This window comes from Hyperolius riggenbachi, chromosome 2, assembly GCF_040937935.1.
Source record: "Hyperolius riggenbachi isolate aHypRig1 chromosome 2, aHypRig1.pri, whole genome shotgun sequence".
NCBI classification, from domain to species: Eukaryota; Metazoa; Chordata; class Amphibia; order Anura; family Hyperoliidae; genus Hyperolius; species Hyperolius riggenbachi.
In genome coordinates this window covers 567,331,497-567,345,146 of record NC_090647.1, presented here as the reverse complement: position 1 = coordinate 567,345,146, position 13,650 = coordinate 567,331,497, and the positions used below count along the sequence as shown (strand labels likewise).

At 45.5% G+C, this 13,650-nt stretch overlaps 1 protein-coding gene across 2 annotated transcripts in view; it reads right to left on the bottom strand.

Moving 5' to 3' along the window:
* Positions 1-3,644: 3,644 nt before the first annotated feature.
* LOC137547423 (V-set domain containing T-cell activation inhibitor 1-like) overlaps positions 3,645-13,650 on the bottom strand; it is a 92,135-nt gene continuing 82,129 nt past the window's right edge. For both annotated transcript variants that reach the window (XM_068271003.1, XM_068271002.1), the window contains exon 6: positions 3,645-3,882. In XM_068271003.1, the coding sequence (XP_068127104.1) occupies positions 3,839-3,882 (44 nt within the window). In that variant the 3' untranslated portion in view covers positions 3,645-3,838. The remainder of the gene's footprint in view (positions 3,883-13,650) is intronic.

Below are 13,650 nucleotides of genomic sequence, written 5' to 3'. Positions count from 1 at the left end.
AGAACTATAGATTGAAGTGTAACTAGACAAGTAAGACACAATGGCAGCGCAGTGCGATGTTGCGCTGCCTTAGCGATAGCAAGCATTCAGACAGGTACAAGACAGGACTAGATTGGAGCGTATCTAGTAGCAACCGCAGCTCACAGTCACCTCCACAGAAACAGAGCAAGCAAGCTAACAGTCACCAGCAAGCATCCACCCAGGCAAGACTACAGGAAAGAACATAACTAATAGCAACACAACTATGCTAGCTAAGCACGGGTGAGCCTACAAACTGCTAACTAAAAAATCTCCGTGGCTCGAATAAAGAAAATAAACGACTCAACTAATGGATAAATATATATTAGCAAGTCTGCATATATATTTATCAAGAACTAGCTAAAGCATAAGTAATGAACTACAATAACAGAACTATACAGAGTAGCACAGTGCCCAGCACACAGCATAGTGATCGTTATGACACCAGCATAGTGATCGTTATGATGGGCAAGGTCTAAAAGGGAAGACAGACTTTTATGCCTGCATCGACCAATGGATGCAAGCATGCAAATCTCCACACAGCTGAATGGTAATCATTCAATCCTGAGCTGGCTTGATTAGCATTTGCTAGCTGGTTGTGAATGCAAAGGACTCTCATAGGAAATACATGCAGTATTATGTAACAACATGCCTGCAGGAAATCCAGGGCTATCTGGCCGCAGCTCAGCTGTAGTAAGCAATTGGTGGAATGATGCCAGCATTCTGAGCTGCCCATAACTGCAGAGCGATTGCAAATAACAATGAGACTTATTGCAAATGTGCAACCGAATGCAAGCTGACAAGCCAGAACTGTCCGTTTGCAGCTCCACTGCAACGGACAGAATACACTACAGGAAGGATCCTTACAATGGCGGTTGATGTACCTCTTTGACACTCTGCACTTTTATTGCAATTGTGTTCATTGTTGCTGTACCATATTTATGCACTTACTAAAATTGTCATTTGACTCACAACCATTGATATATCGATATTATTGTACATATTGCACCATGTATATAATATTTTGCTTCGTCTGACTGATTTGTAGTTCTTTTGCTACAATACAATGTTTTACTTACATTTGATCTAAGGTGTGCATGTATCATTGCTTATTATAGTAGGAGTACAACTTGGCCAGAAATCAAGGGAAACTGGCCTAAGGTAGAACATAAGCACAAGACTGCATGTAGATGGAAAAGAGGAGGTGGCCAAGGATAGAGTTTCGAGGTACCCCCACAGATAACGGATGGCTAAATGAGATCTGGTCTGAGTAAGAGGAGGAGTGAGGAGGCGCAGAGGGTAACAGGTTTGATTAAAGAGATCTTAGCAATTCCTGGCTTCAAATAGCTGAAAGGGCTGCCATGTTTGAGATGTTCACCCCCCCATGCTACCTTTTCACTGCCATTATCCAGGCTAGGTGTGAAACTCTTCAAGTGTGACTAATGTTTTTGGTTTGAAGTACAGTGGGGAAGACTCAGGGTTTGTTTGTGGTCAATTAAAGGGAACCTAAACTAAGAGGGATATGGATGTTTCCTTTTAAACTATACCAGTTGCCTGGCAGTCCTCCTGATCTCTCTGGCTGCAGCAGTGGCTGAATCACACAACTGAAACAAGCATGCAGCTAATCCAGTCTGACTTCAGTCAGAGCACCTGATCTGCTGCATGCTTGTTCAGGGGCTAGGGCTGAAAGTATTAGAGACACAGGATCAGCAGGAGAGTCAGGCAACTGGTATTTTAAAAGGAAAAATCCATATCCTTCTCAGTTTAGGATCAATTTAAGTCTAATTAGGTGACTTCTTATCTGCCTTCCATTTGTTGCTCCTCAGACCTTGTGGATGGAGGAGGTAAAAGGATACTGCCTATTTTAACCCTTAAATGTAAAAAGATGAGGTAAAATGAGTTTTTTTAATAAGCCACATTTTTAGAATGCATTTTTAATTTGCTATAAAGTTGCCCTGGGAGTTAAAAAATATGCTTGGTTCCATTTAAATATCCCCTGCAGCAAGGAGGAGGAGGAGTCAAAGAGACTGCAGGGTAAGATTGGAATTTATGTTTAGAGGCAGCGTGAGAAGTAAAATGAGGTTGTACCGATAAGAATACCTCATGAGAAGTAATCTGTGTAGTGGATAAGAGAGATTGTGAAATGTACAGCATGTTGCTTACAGCAGGAGGATGTAGTGCATTTAGAGATTGGAGGATAGCTGGGGAAAGCAGGCTAATAGTAAAAATTAGGTACATGTAAAAGTTTTGTCACAGGCTTCCTCCGTAGCTTGAATAGGGGGCATTTAGACATATAGCATGAGATCCTACACCTTTACTGCCTGCTGGGAAGACCTCCTTGTTGGAGTTAAAGAGGAACTCCAGTGAAAATAATGTAGTAAAAAAAGTGCTTCATTTTTTACCATAATTATGTATAAATGATTTAGTCAGTGTTTGCTCATTGTAAAATCTTTCCTCTCCCAGATTCACATTCTGACATTTATTACATGGTGACATTGTTACTGTGGGCAGGTTATTTAGCTGTTTCTAGCTGCTCTGTCTGTTACAGATAGCTAATAACAGCTATTTCCTGTCTCTGAACATTGTTACATTGTGGCAGTTTGCCAGCAGTACCGCGGTCTTCAGAGCCTCTTGTGGGAGGGGTTTCAGCACAAAATCAGTCACACAGCGCCCCCTGATGGTCTGTTTGTGAAAATCATTGTCTTTCTCATGTATGTGAAAATCATTGTCTTTCTCATGTAAAATGGGGTATCAGCTACTGATTGGGAAAAAGTTCAATTCTTGGTTGGAGTTTCTCTTTAAGGAAGGAGGGTATGGTAAAGGGTATTGAACAGTAAATTGTGACCGTTAATGAAACCGGTTTTGGACATCAGCAGAATGATGAAAGGATGCAATGCCCCAGACCACAATATATTACATCTGGTCCCTTTGGTTTGCTGCTGTGATAACATCTTCCAGTGTGTTCAAAAATGTAAGAATGAAGTCAGGGTTGTAAGGACCCAAAGTGGAATTGCAGTGGAGAAGTCCATTGTGTGAAATAACACCAGTAAGTGTAATGTTAACACCATCTTGCCCTTGGCCTTTTACTGGTCTAGGTATTTGTGTTCCACTGTGCTGGTCTGCTATTTGCATAGGGCAAGAGAGATTACCCATTGGGACTTAAAAACAATGATGCATGAGCCAGCCTGGGGCCCCGGGAACTCTCACTGCCCGGGGCCCCAGAACCAGCATCTAGCACCATATGTGAGCGCAGCCAAAACCCTGGAGCTGCCACCCCCAAGGCCTGTCTCCTCCTGCTCTACAACTTACCAAACGCACAATTGGAGAAACTCACTCCCAAACAGTTCTCTGCTGCTTTATAAAGCCTGCAGGCTGCCATAAGCCAATGAGAAATGCACACATATGTAACACCTCTCCAATTGTGCGTTTGGTACCCATTGGGACTTGTCTGTTTTTAAGCAGTGGCCACTTACCATTTTAAGGACTGTTGACAGTGATTTTCTGTTTGTTTTTTTTTGTTTTGTTTTTTTGTAAATCACTGTGTAGTGTTAAAAAAGTGCAAATCTATGCAAATTTAACATTGTGCTTATAGTTGTACAGATCTGAGATGTTTTGCTCCCTGAGCATTAGGTTTTGCTAATTGTGGGAAGGTTTTAATTTTAATGGGTAATCTATCAAAAAAGAAAAAAATAATGTACAATATCATGGACAAGAATATGAATTAATGCATTGCTGGTCCACGTGTCCACGGCCCCTCTGAGACAAGCTTATGCACTTTGATTCCTTCGGGAGAAAAAGCTTTACAGATGTTTTGTTGTGCTCACTCTGGAAGTCTCACCACAGGAACAGACACAGGGTCTCCAGCTAGAAAACAGAAAACCAAAACATGTAAATAATATGGGATTAAAACCAGTCTACACCTTTCCTGAACTTTGCTGGTAAATGGTGATTCCCATTGGCCCTTTCTGGATATGGGCTGATCTGTAACTGCAAGATGATTAATTATAATACGTAACATGTCACGATGAAATGATGAACTTAGAAATACTATTATATTTGCACTCATTACTGACATTCCCCTTGGAGAGTTAGGCATTTTGCATGAAACTGTACTTACACACTAAGTAATCTGTCAATGATCTCTTAGGCCTGGCTCACACCAAAAATCACAATAGCAATCGCTAGCATTTAGCGATTTTGCCAAGTTATTTTGGAAAGTGATATTGCATTCATTCATTCATGCCAAATCGCTACAAAAAAATGCTACATGCAGCACGTTTGCAATTTTAAAACGTTTCAACACTGCTGCGGGAACACCCAAAGGGCTCTTGGTGTGAACTAGCCCTCAGAGTAGTTCTTTACTAGGTTGGCACAGGTCTCCTGAGGTATTTTGGCCCATTCTTCCATTGTAAACTGTTCTAGCTGGTCCAAATTGCATGGTTTCTGAGCATAAACATTCACTTTGATGGTAAAAAGACCTTATAGTTTTTGAGAAAATTGATATTAAATTTAGAGAAAAAAGGAGCAAAGTTTCTGTGGTAAAATGACAGATAATGTATTACCACGTATATAAATGTATTTATTATACATGTTCAGGGTGTGGGAAATATATATAAAAAAAAAAAATATCACTTTGGGTCCCCCCTCCCGAGCCTCTTTAACCCCTTGTCCCCCATGCAGGCTGGGATAGCCAGAATGCAGAGCCCTGGCTGTGTGGGGCTTCATACCCTGAGCTATAACAGTCCGCATGGTCCATGGTATGGGGGGCTCCAGGGGGAGGGGCGGCCAAGCATCCCCTTCTCTCTCAGAGCCCTTGTCCAATCCATGGACAAGGGGCTCTTCCCCACCACCAGTGCTCCAGGTGGTGGGGGCCGCCGACATCCAGTGGGAGGTTCATGATGGCATCAGGGTACATAGTACCCCTTACCCATTTCCACAAAGCGTTAAATTAACCTCCCTGGCGGTATGCGGCTACGGCTATGCCGCCGGGAGGCACCGCTCAGGCCCCGCTGGGCCGATTTGCATAATTGTTTTTTTGCTACACGCAGCTAGCACTTTGCTAGCTGCGTGTAGCATCCGATCGCCGCCGCTACCCGCCGATCCGCCGCTATTCGTCGCGCCGCGGCCGCCCCCCCCCCAGACCCCGTGCGCTGCCTGGCCAATCAGTGCCAGGCAGCGCTATGGGGTAGATCGGAGTCCCCTCTGACGTCACGACGTCGATGACGTCATCCCGCCCGTCGCCATGGCGACGGGGGAAGCCCTCCAGGAGATCCCGTTCTTTGAACGGGATCTCCTGATCTCCGATCGCCGGAGGCGATCGGAGGGGCTGGGGGGATGCCGCTGAGCAGCGGCTATCATGTAGCGAGACTTTGTCTCGCTACATGAAAAAAAAAAAATTTAAAAAAACGATTTGCTGCCCCCTGGCGGATTTTTAGCAAACCGCCAGGAGGGTTAAATTAAACACATCCACAAAAAAGTCATTTAATATACTTAATTAACCATAAATAAATACCTGTACCTGTACTTAAAAAAAAAAAAACTCCCATGACAATATCCTCGGAAATGATCCCACATCAATTTCCTCTCTTTTGCGACCTTGATTGAAGATCTCCGCCACCACACACTGCCACAGCTCACAGCTATACTAAGTATAGTGATGCTCCACCGCCGGCTCCCGCTTTCCTCCACTCCCCCCACACCTGTCACTCCCAACCAGGCTGGCACCTAGTACACCCATTTAAGTCTATGGAGCACGTGGCGAACAGCTGGTTTGCAAACATTTGCGGTAAATTCGCATTCGCGTACCAAAAAACTTGATATACACTACATCACTAGTTTGAAGACCTAGCAACGATCTAAGCCTAGACTACAGGCAGATTTCTGCATATTCTCCCTCTAAATGTCAACATTTTCTTTTTTTATGATGCCATGCACCCGAACAAGGCTCTCTGTGCCTGAGGCTGAAAAACAGCCCATCAGCATAATGCTCCCACCACCATGTTTAACTGTGGGAACTGTGTTACTAGGGTTGAAGGCCTCTCACTTTCTTCACCAAACATAAGCAACATCCATGTGCCCAAAAATTCATGGGCAAACCTCAGTTGGGATGTGATGTGCTGGTGTTTGAGTACATGGGTTTTTCTGGGATGATGGTCCTGAAGCTCACCACTATGAAGAGCCCTCAAAACTGTGTTCCTTAAAACATCAACTTCAGAATAGGCCAGGTCAGCAAAAATCATCTTGCCAGATGTCCGGGTCTCCTTGCCGACATCTCTGACTATTTTCCTCTCTAGAGTTCTAGAAATGTTGCGCTTACAGCCCCGATCAGGTTTGTTTCTTACAGAATTTGTCTCCTTGCACTTGGCCATGATGCAATTTATAGCAGTTCTGCGTAGCCTTCCCCCTAAATGAGCCTCTACAGTCTTCTTTCTGAGCTCCAGACTTATTTCCTTTGTCTTTGGCATGGTGAGTAACAGTAAAGGTAGCCATACACCAGGCGATGATGGGCAGATTTGACCAAGAGACAAATTTCTCTCTCTGATCATATCTAGAAAGATCTGTAAGCTGCCCATGCACTGCAGGCCGATTCCTGATTGATTTCATGCATTTCATGCTGAAATCGATCCATAATCTGCCTTGTGACACCGCATCTGCCACCTCACCAGCCTGACGATGTCCCTGCTAATGTTAAATGTGCCGCATCCCGCCCCCCTTCCGGTGCCCCATGCAGTATACATTACTGTCCTCCAGCCGCATACATGCACCCCACGTGATAGCCGGCGTATATATGGGGGGAGGCATTTAACATTAGAGAGAGGGGGGAGTGTCAGAGGTTTCATCACATCACCGGACATTGCTCACTGTTACCGCCATGCACCCTGTCAACCACAACGGGAAGACATCTTGCAGCATTGTCTGACCGATTTCAGCCCAAAATTAGTTTCTTCATCGATTGAGCATGCACTTGGCATCCCCGATTTGAGGATAAATAAACGAATCGGATGGTTGATCGTATAATAAATATTTGTTGGTTGCTATGGGCAACAACACTACACCTTCGTTCGCCACCATATCACAGGAAGTGTGATAACTCGACACTCATCACAGCAAACAGCATAGGAGATGGAACCTCTTAGACGTCGTCAAAGTTTCAGGAGTTTATTTGTAAAACAAATATTCAGATGTGTTCATCAGCAATCTTATATCTTCGTTACATGTTACCTCGGCAAAGCAAACTGTAGAATCTTATGCGTTCCATGCAGACTTGGTCTATCCCTAGAAGATTAGACCAGGCTTTCTCTTTTGTTACATCTGTGCTAGTTGCACTTAGGCCTATATACAGCATACAGATAACGTGGAATGAAAGTAGAAACAGAAGTGAGAAGTCCCCTTGGGAGCCCATGTTGGCTATTCTTATACTAGCCTCTAAAGGAGTTAAATGTGACATCATCCAGCAAGGATGGTCCAGTCCCCATAACATGCAATTGGCTGATAATAGCATGCGATGGATGACCCTAACCACACCTGCTCCGATGGGACAAGCCAAATATGGAGTTTCCTCTACTTGTACCCAGAAATTAGGTAAAATGTTCCCTGGCTATTGTTTACCTTTAGGAAATATGAAAACACTATGTTTACAGTAAAGGCTGCCTGGATGTCTGTACATCGTGGACAGATAAGCACTCTGGCCTTGTGTGAGACACAGGACCACGTTCCACAGTGCTTCTAGAAATGCCTCTCTCTCTCAGAAATAATCCTTAAAGTGAACCTCCGGACTAAAAATCGACTCAGCAGCACTGAAAAGGCTTGGTGTTTCTTTAACAGTTCCACAGCATCAGAACTTTGTTTCTCTTATACAAGCCTCATTTTTAGCTGCACAGATGAAAACTGCCCGGGCTTTTTTCCCCTAAAGCTGTGCAAAGCATGATGGGATTTCTGATTTTGTTGTTCTCGATCTGCTGTTTTGGTGCAATTTTTTTTTTTACATTTTGAATTTGACATTTGAAGCCTAGCATGTGCAGCTGGGAGGGGTAATCAGGACACAGGATAGTTGGAACTGTCTCTCCTGCTCCTTGTCACCTCCTTTCAACCAAAAAGATGGCTGCCCCCATGACAAAGATGGCAGCCTCCATGAATCACAAACATTTGCCTGTTCTTTTAAAACAGGGTGGTTAAGAGATTATATTACCTATCTATTCTAATTAACATAACTAATGTAACTTGATGACAGTATGTTTGTTTAGGCTGAAGTTCCCCTTTAAAGAGAAACTCCAACCAAAAATTGAACTTCATCCCAATCAGTAGCTGATACCCCCTTTTACATATGAAATCTATTCCTTTTCACAAACAGACCATCAGGGGGCGCTGTATGACTGATACTGTGGTGAAACCCTTCCCACAAGAAAAGTTCAAACTTTTGGCAGTTTCCTGTCTGTGAACCTTGCGGCATTGTGGAAAATAGCTGTTTACAGCTGTTTCCAACTGCCAAAAACCATGCAGCAGCTACATCACCTGCCAGCAGTAAAAATGTTCACTGGAGTTCCTCTTTAAAAAAAAAAATCACAAATGCTCATAGTGTGGACAAGCCCCCTTACTGTAAATCAGCCCTGTGCTGAGTGCTGCATTTATAATACTTTGCTTCTCATTGACCTTTCCTAGTCACTATTAGACACTGAAGAGCAAGTCCTTTTACTGACCTAGTTAGGTAAAGTAACTGAAGCCTACGAATTCAAGCATATCATACTTAAATTCTAACAGATCGGCCGCCAAGTCGACAGATGTATGGCTACCTTAAAGGAAACCAGAGATGAACGCTTTGGCACAAAATATATCCCCTGATAGATTTTACACAATAAATACAATACCTGGTATTTTCGCTGCTCTGGTGTGCTGTTTTTGTGGGGTTTTTTTACTAAAAATCCATGCAAAACACAGTTCATCAGAAAAGCATATTATTTAGTGGGCTGTGTGCAAAATAAAATCACCATTTCTAAAAACCTCTTATGACTAACAAATAGGGCTCAATGATTTTCGGTTTTAAACCGAAAATCGCGATCAGCAGTGTGACGATCTTGAGATTGTCAGAGCTGCGGTTTTTGCAGCTGCTGATTCCTGCTCTGCTTCCGGCTCCCTCCTCCTCAGTCGCGTATAGCAAAAGCAGAAATGTTCCCTGTAGGTGCTGGAGAGGAGGCCAGTGAGGGGTTAATGAGTCGGATCATTCCCCCTCCCTTTCCGGGTGACAGCCAGGCTGGCCGCTGGTGAATGGGGCAGACAGGCATACACAGGAAGGATGGCTTGTCCCGCCCCCCTTCGCTGGAAAATGAGAAGAGCCTGAGGGCCCTTTCACACCAGAGGGCTTTTTTGGCATTTTAACGCCACGGCTGAAGTTGGCGTTTTCCTAGGTAAAAGAAAGTCCATAGACTTTCATTTTACCATTCACACTAAACGCCACGTTTTGGAGCGTTGCGTTTCAACGCTCCCAGGCGCTTTTTCTGGGCCTACCGCGGCGTTTCTCATTACAATTGATTGTAATGTATAGGCGTTAAAACGCCTTCAAAACGCCTTGAAAACGCCTGCAGCCAAAACGCAGCGTTTTAGCCTTTCACCGCTGCCTGTAGTGTGAAAGAGCCCTAAGAGACGTGCTGCCCGGGGAGCCGAGCCGTTCACGCAGAAATTAATTAACACTTCTGTCTGCTCTCTTCCTGGCAGGGGACAGTCAGCAAACTACTATTACTGTGGTCCCCTCTCTGCATGCCCTGTGGTGTGTGCTGCTGCGTGCCTGGGTGACAGTGACTGACACTGAAACTGTCACCCTGACAGGCTACATGGGGAGTCACTGCTGTCATGTCACACAGTACTGAGAAATGTATAGTAATATATAATATAAATATACAGATCTATATCTATCTCTATCTATCTATCTCTTACGCAGCGCTATACAGAGTACATAGTCTAGTCACTTAGCTGTCCCTCAGAGGAGCTCACAATCTAATCCCTACAATAGTCATATGTCTATATATGTACCATAGTATAGGGCCAATTTTCAGTAGCCAGTTAACTTATCTGTAGGTTTTATTGGATGTGGGGGGAAACCGGAGTGCCCGGAGGAAACCCACACAGACATGGAGAGAACATACAAACTCCTCGCAGGGCTAGGACCGGGCTAGAATTTGAACCAGGGACCCAGCGCTGCAAGGCAAGAGCACTAACCACTACGCCACTGTGCTGCCTTATATATATTTTTTTTTTTTCTTCCAGGAGTAATAAGCTGCATAAAAGGGGCACCTATTACTAAATTCTACACCTGGGTTCACACACGTTCAGGTTTTGTGTCATGGATGGTCAGAGCAATCTGATCCATCGTTGTGAGTAGAAAATCGTGTATTGAATCGAAATCGCAATTTCTGGCAGAAATCGTGCAATTCAATCTTTTCCTAAAATCGTTCAGGCCTACTAACAAATATAGATTTAAAAAATAGCTCCTTCCTTGGCACCAGCAGCTCCTCCCATCTCATCACAGCTCTCTGTGATGCTGCTAATATACAGAACAGGAAAGCAGAGCCAGAAGGGGGCAGGCTTGGGCTTGAAAAGACATCAGAGAAGAAAGACTCAGCTATAATTATTCCTGAGCAAAGCCAGACTGCTCAGTCGGGGATTATATCAGGGCTGATAACAGGCAGGATGAGCAGTGAAGGATGAAACAGAGAGCAGGGTAGGTGTTTACTGGCATGTTCCCATTGATATATATATGGTAAATACACGAGGGTGCTTCATCTCTGGTACACTTTAAGAGTCTTTTCATGATGATTGAACATCATTAGGTAGCCTATTGACTGTAGGGGTTAGGAAGCCAACTAAGTACACGGGTGTAGTTTCAAAGTGGTTTGGTTAATTACTGTAGGTGTGTTTTGAAAGGAAACACTTATATGGGGTTAATATTTTTACCACCCCATTTTTACAATATTTAATATAAAGCAAGCCTCTAATATATTTTGCATTACATAATGTACCAAGAGCTACTAAATAGCACTGGTGAATGATTAGATCAAGTTGCATCAATGCTGCAAACACTGGGAATACGTTTAGGAGAATGTTCCATAGTTCCTGGGGGGGGGGGGGGGGGCTAATAATTTTGGCCTCAACTGTATACTGGGGACAACCTATACTGGGGAGGGCTACCTATACTAGGGAGCTACCTCTGGATACTTACACTGGTGGGTTAACTCGGTTGACCTATACTGGGGCCCACTCTGACTACCTATATATACTGGGGGGACTGACTACCTATACAGAGGAAGTAGGGGGAGGCACATCAATTATTGGCACTACCTAATACTTTGGGAGGTACTTTAGTTACCTAATACTATTTGAGGGGTACATCTTTCTACCTAATAAAAGGAATGGCCGAACATCACGATTTTACCTTTACTGCGGATGTTTGCGAACCTATAGTTAACGGCAAGCACAATTGACTTTAATACCAGGTGAACTTGTGAAACCTCCAAGGCATCTCTGCAGCCAGTTTCTTTAAAACAAACCGGAGGTGAAAAACTGATGAGATAATATATAAGATTGTTCCGCCTACTCCTAAAAATGACATTTTAAGTATTTCAGGTTTTTCTTTTAAGCTGGATCTAGACGGAGCGATCCGGCGGCTCGATTAGACAAGACAAGACATAACATTTATATCACGCTTTTCTCCTGGCGGAGTCAAAGCGCCAGAGCTGCAGCCACTAGGACGCGCCCTATAGGCAGTAGCAGTGTTAGGCCAGAGCTGCAGCCACTAGGACGCGCCCTATAGGCAGTAGCAGTGTTAGGCCAGAGCTGCAGCCACTAAGACGTGCTCTATAGGCAGTAGCAGTGTTAGGCTAGAGCTGCAGCCACTAGGGGGCGCTCTATAGGCAGTGGCAGTGTTAGGCGAGAGCTGCAGCCACTAGGGGGCGCTCTACAGGCAGTAGCAGTGTTAGGCCAGAGCTGCAGCCACTAGGGGGCGCTCTATAGACAGTAGCAGTGTTAGGCGAGAGCTGCAGCCACTAGGACGCGCCCTATAGGCAGTAGCAGTGTTAGGCCAGAGCTGCAGCCACTAGGACCTGCTCTATAGGCAGTAGCAGTGTTAGGCTAGAGCTGCAGCCACTAGGGCAAGCTGTATAGGCAGTAGCAGTGTTAGGCCAGAGCTGCAGCCACTAGGGGGCGCTCTATAGGCAGTAGCAGTGTTAGGCCAGAGCTGCAGCCACTAGGACGCGCCCTATAGGCAGTAGCAGTGTTAGGCCAGAGCTGCAGCCACTAGGACGTGCTCTATAGGCAGTAGCAGTGTTAGGCTAGAGCTGCAGCCACTAGGGGGCGCTCTATAGGCAGTGGCAGTGTTAGGCCAGAGCTGCAGCCACTAGGGGGCGCTCTATAGGCAGTAGCAGTGTTAGGCCAGAGCTGCAGCCACTAGGGGGCGCTCTATAGACAGTAGCAGTGTTAGGCCAGAGCTGCAGCCACTAGGGGGCGCTCTATAGGCAGTAGCAGTGTTAGGCCAGAGCTGCAGCTACTAGGGGGCGCTCTATAGGCAGTAGCAGTGTTAGGCAAGAGCTGCAGCCACTAGGGGGCGCTCTATAGACAGTAGCAGTGTTAGGCCAGAGCTGCAGCCACTAGGGGGCGCTCTATAGGCAGTAGCAGTGTTAGGCCAGAGCTGCAGCCACTAGGGGGCGCTCTATAGGCAGTAGCAGTGTTAGGCCAGAGCTGCAGCCACTAGGGGGCGCTCTATAGACAGTAGCAGTGTTAGGCGAGAGCTGCAGCCACTAGGACGCGCCCTATAGGCAGTAGCAGTGTTAGGCCAGAGCTGCAGCCACTAGGACGTGCTCTATAGGCAGTAGCAGTGTTAGGCTAGAGCTGCAGCCACTAGGGCAAGCTGTATAGGCAGTAGCAGTGTTAGGCCAGAGCTGCAGCCACTAGGGGGCGCTCTATAGGCAGTAGCAGTGTTAGGCCAGAGCTGCAGCCACTAGGGGGTGCTCTATAGGCATTAGCAGTGTAAGGCCAGAGCTGCAGCCACTAGGGGGCGCTCTATAGACAGTAGCAGTGTTAGGTCAGAGCTGCAGCCACTAGGGCGCGCTCTATTGGCAGTAGCAGTGTTAGGGAGACTTGCCTAAGGTCTCCTACTGAATAGGTGCAGCTTACTGAACAGACAGAGCCGTGATTTGAACCCTGGTCTCCTGTGTCAGAGGCAGAGCCCTTATCCATTACACCATCCAGCCGCCGGATCGACTCTTCCGCATCCCCGCGCGTACCCGCCGCGTCCGTCGGATTCGATAGCCGCTCGTCCCTGCTGGCGCCGCTTATCTTCCGCTCGATTCCCCGCTATTGTCCGCTTGCGGGGAACGAGCGGGGAATCGGCCGTGGCGAGATCGGACCTGTCGGATCTTATCAATCGATTGATAAGAAAAATCGGCACATGTAGACCCAGCTTAATATTTAAACATATACAAAGTAGGTTGAATGCCTTACTGTCTCTAATCAGTGGCAGCCTATAAAGTGTCCCAGAGTTAGAAAAAGGTCAATAGTTCATGTATTTTATTTCTCACTGCCCTCAGAAATTTTATTCTGCCAGGAAAACTTTTATGGCTGTAATTTGCTTTTCAGTGATGTTTACTA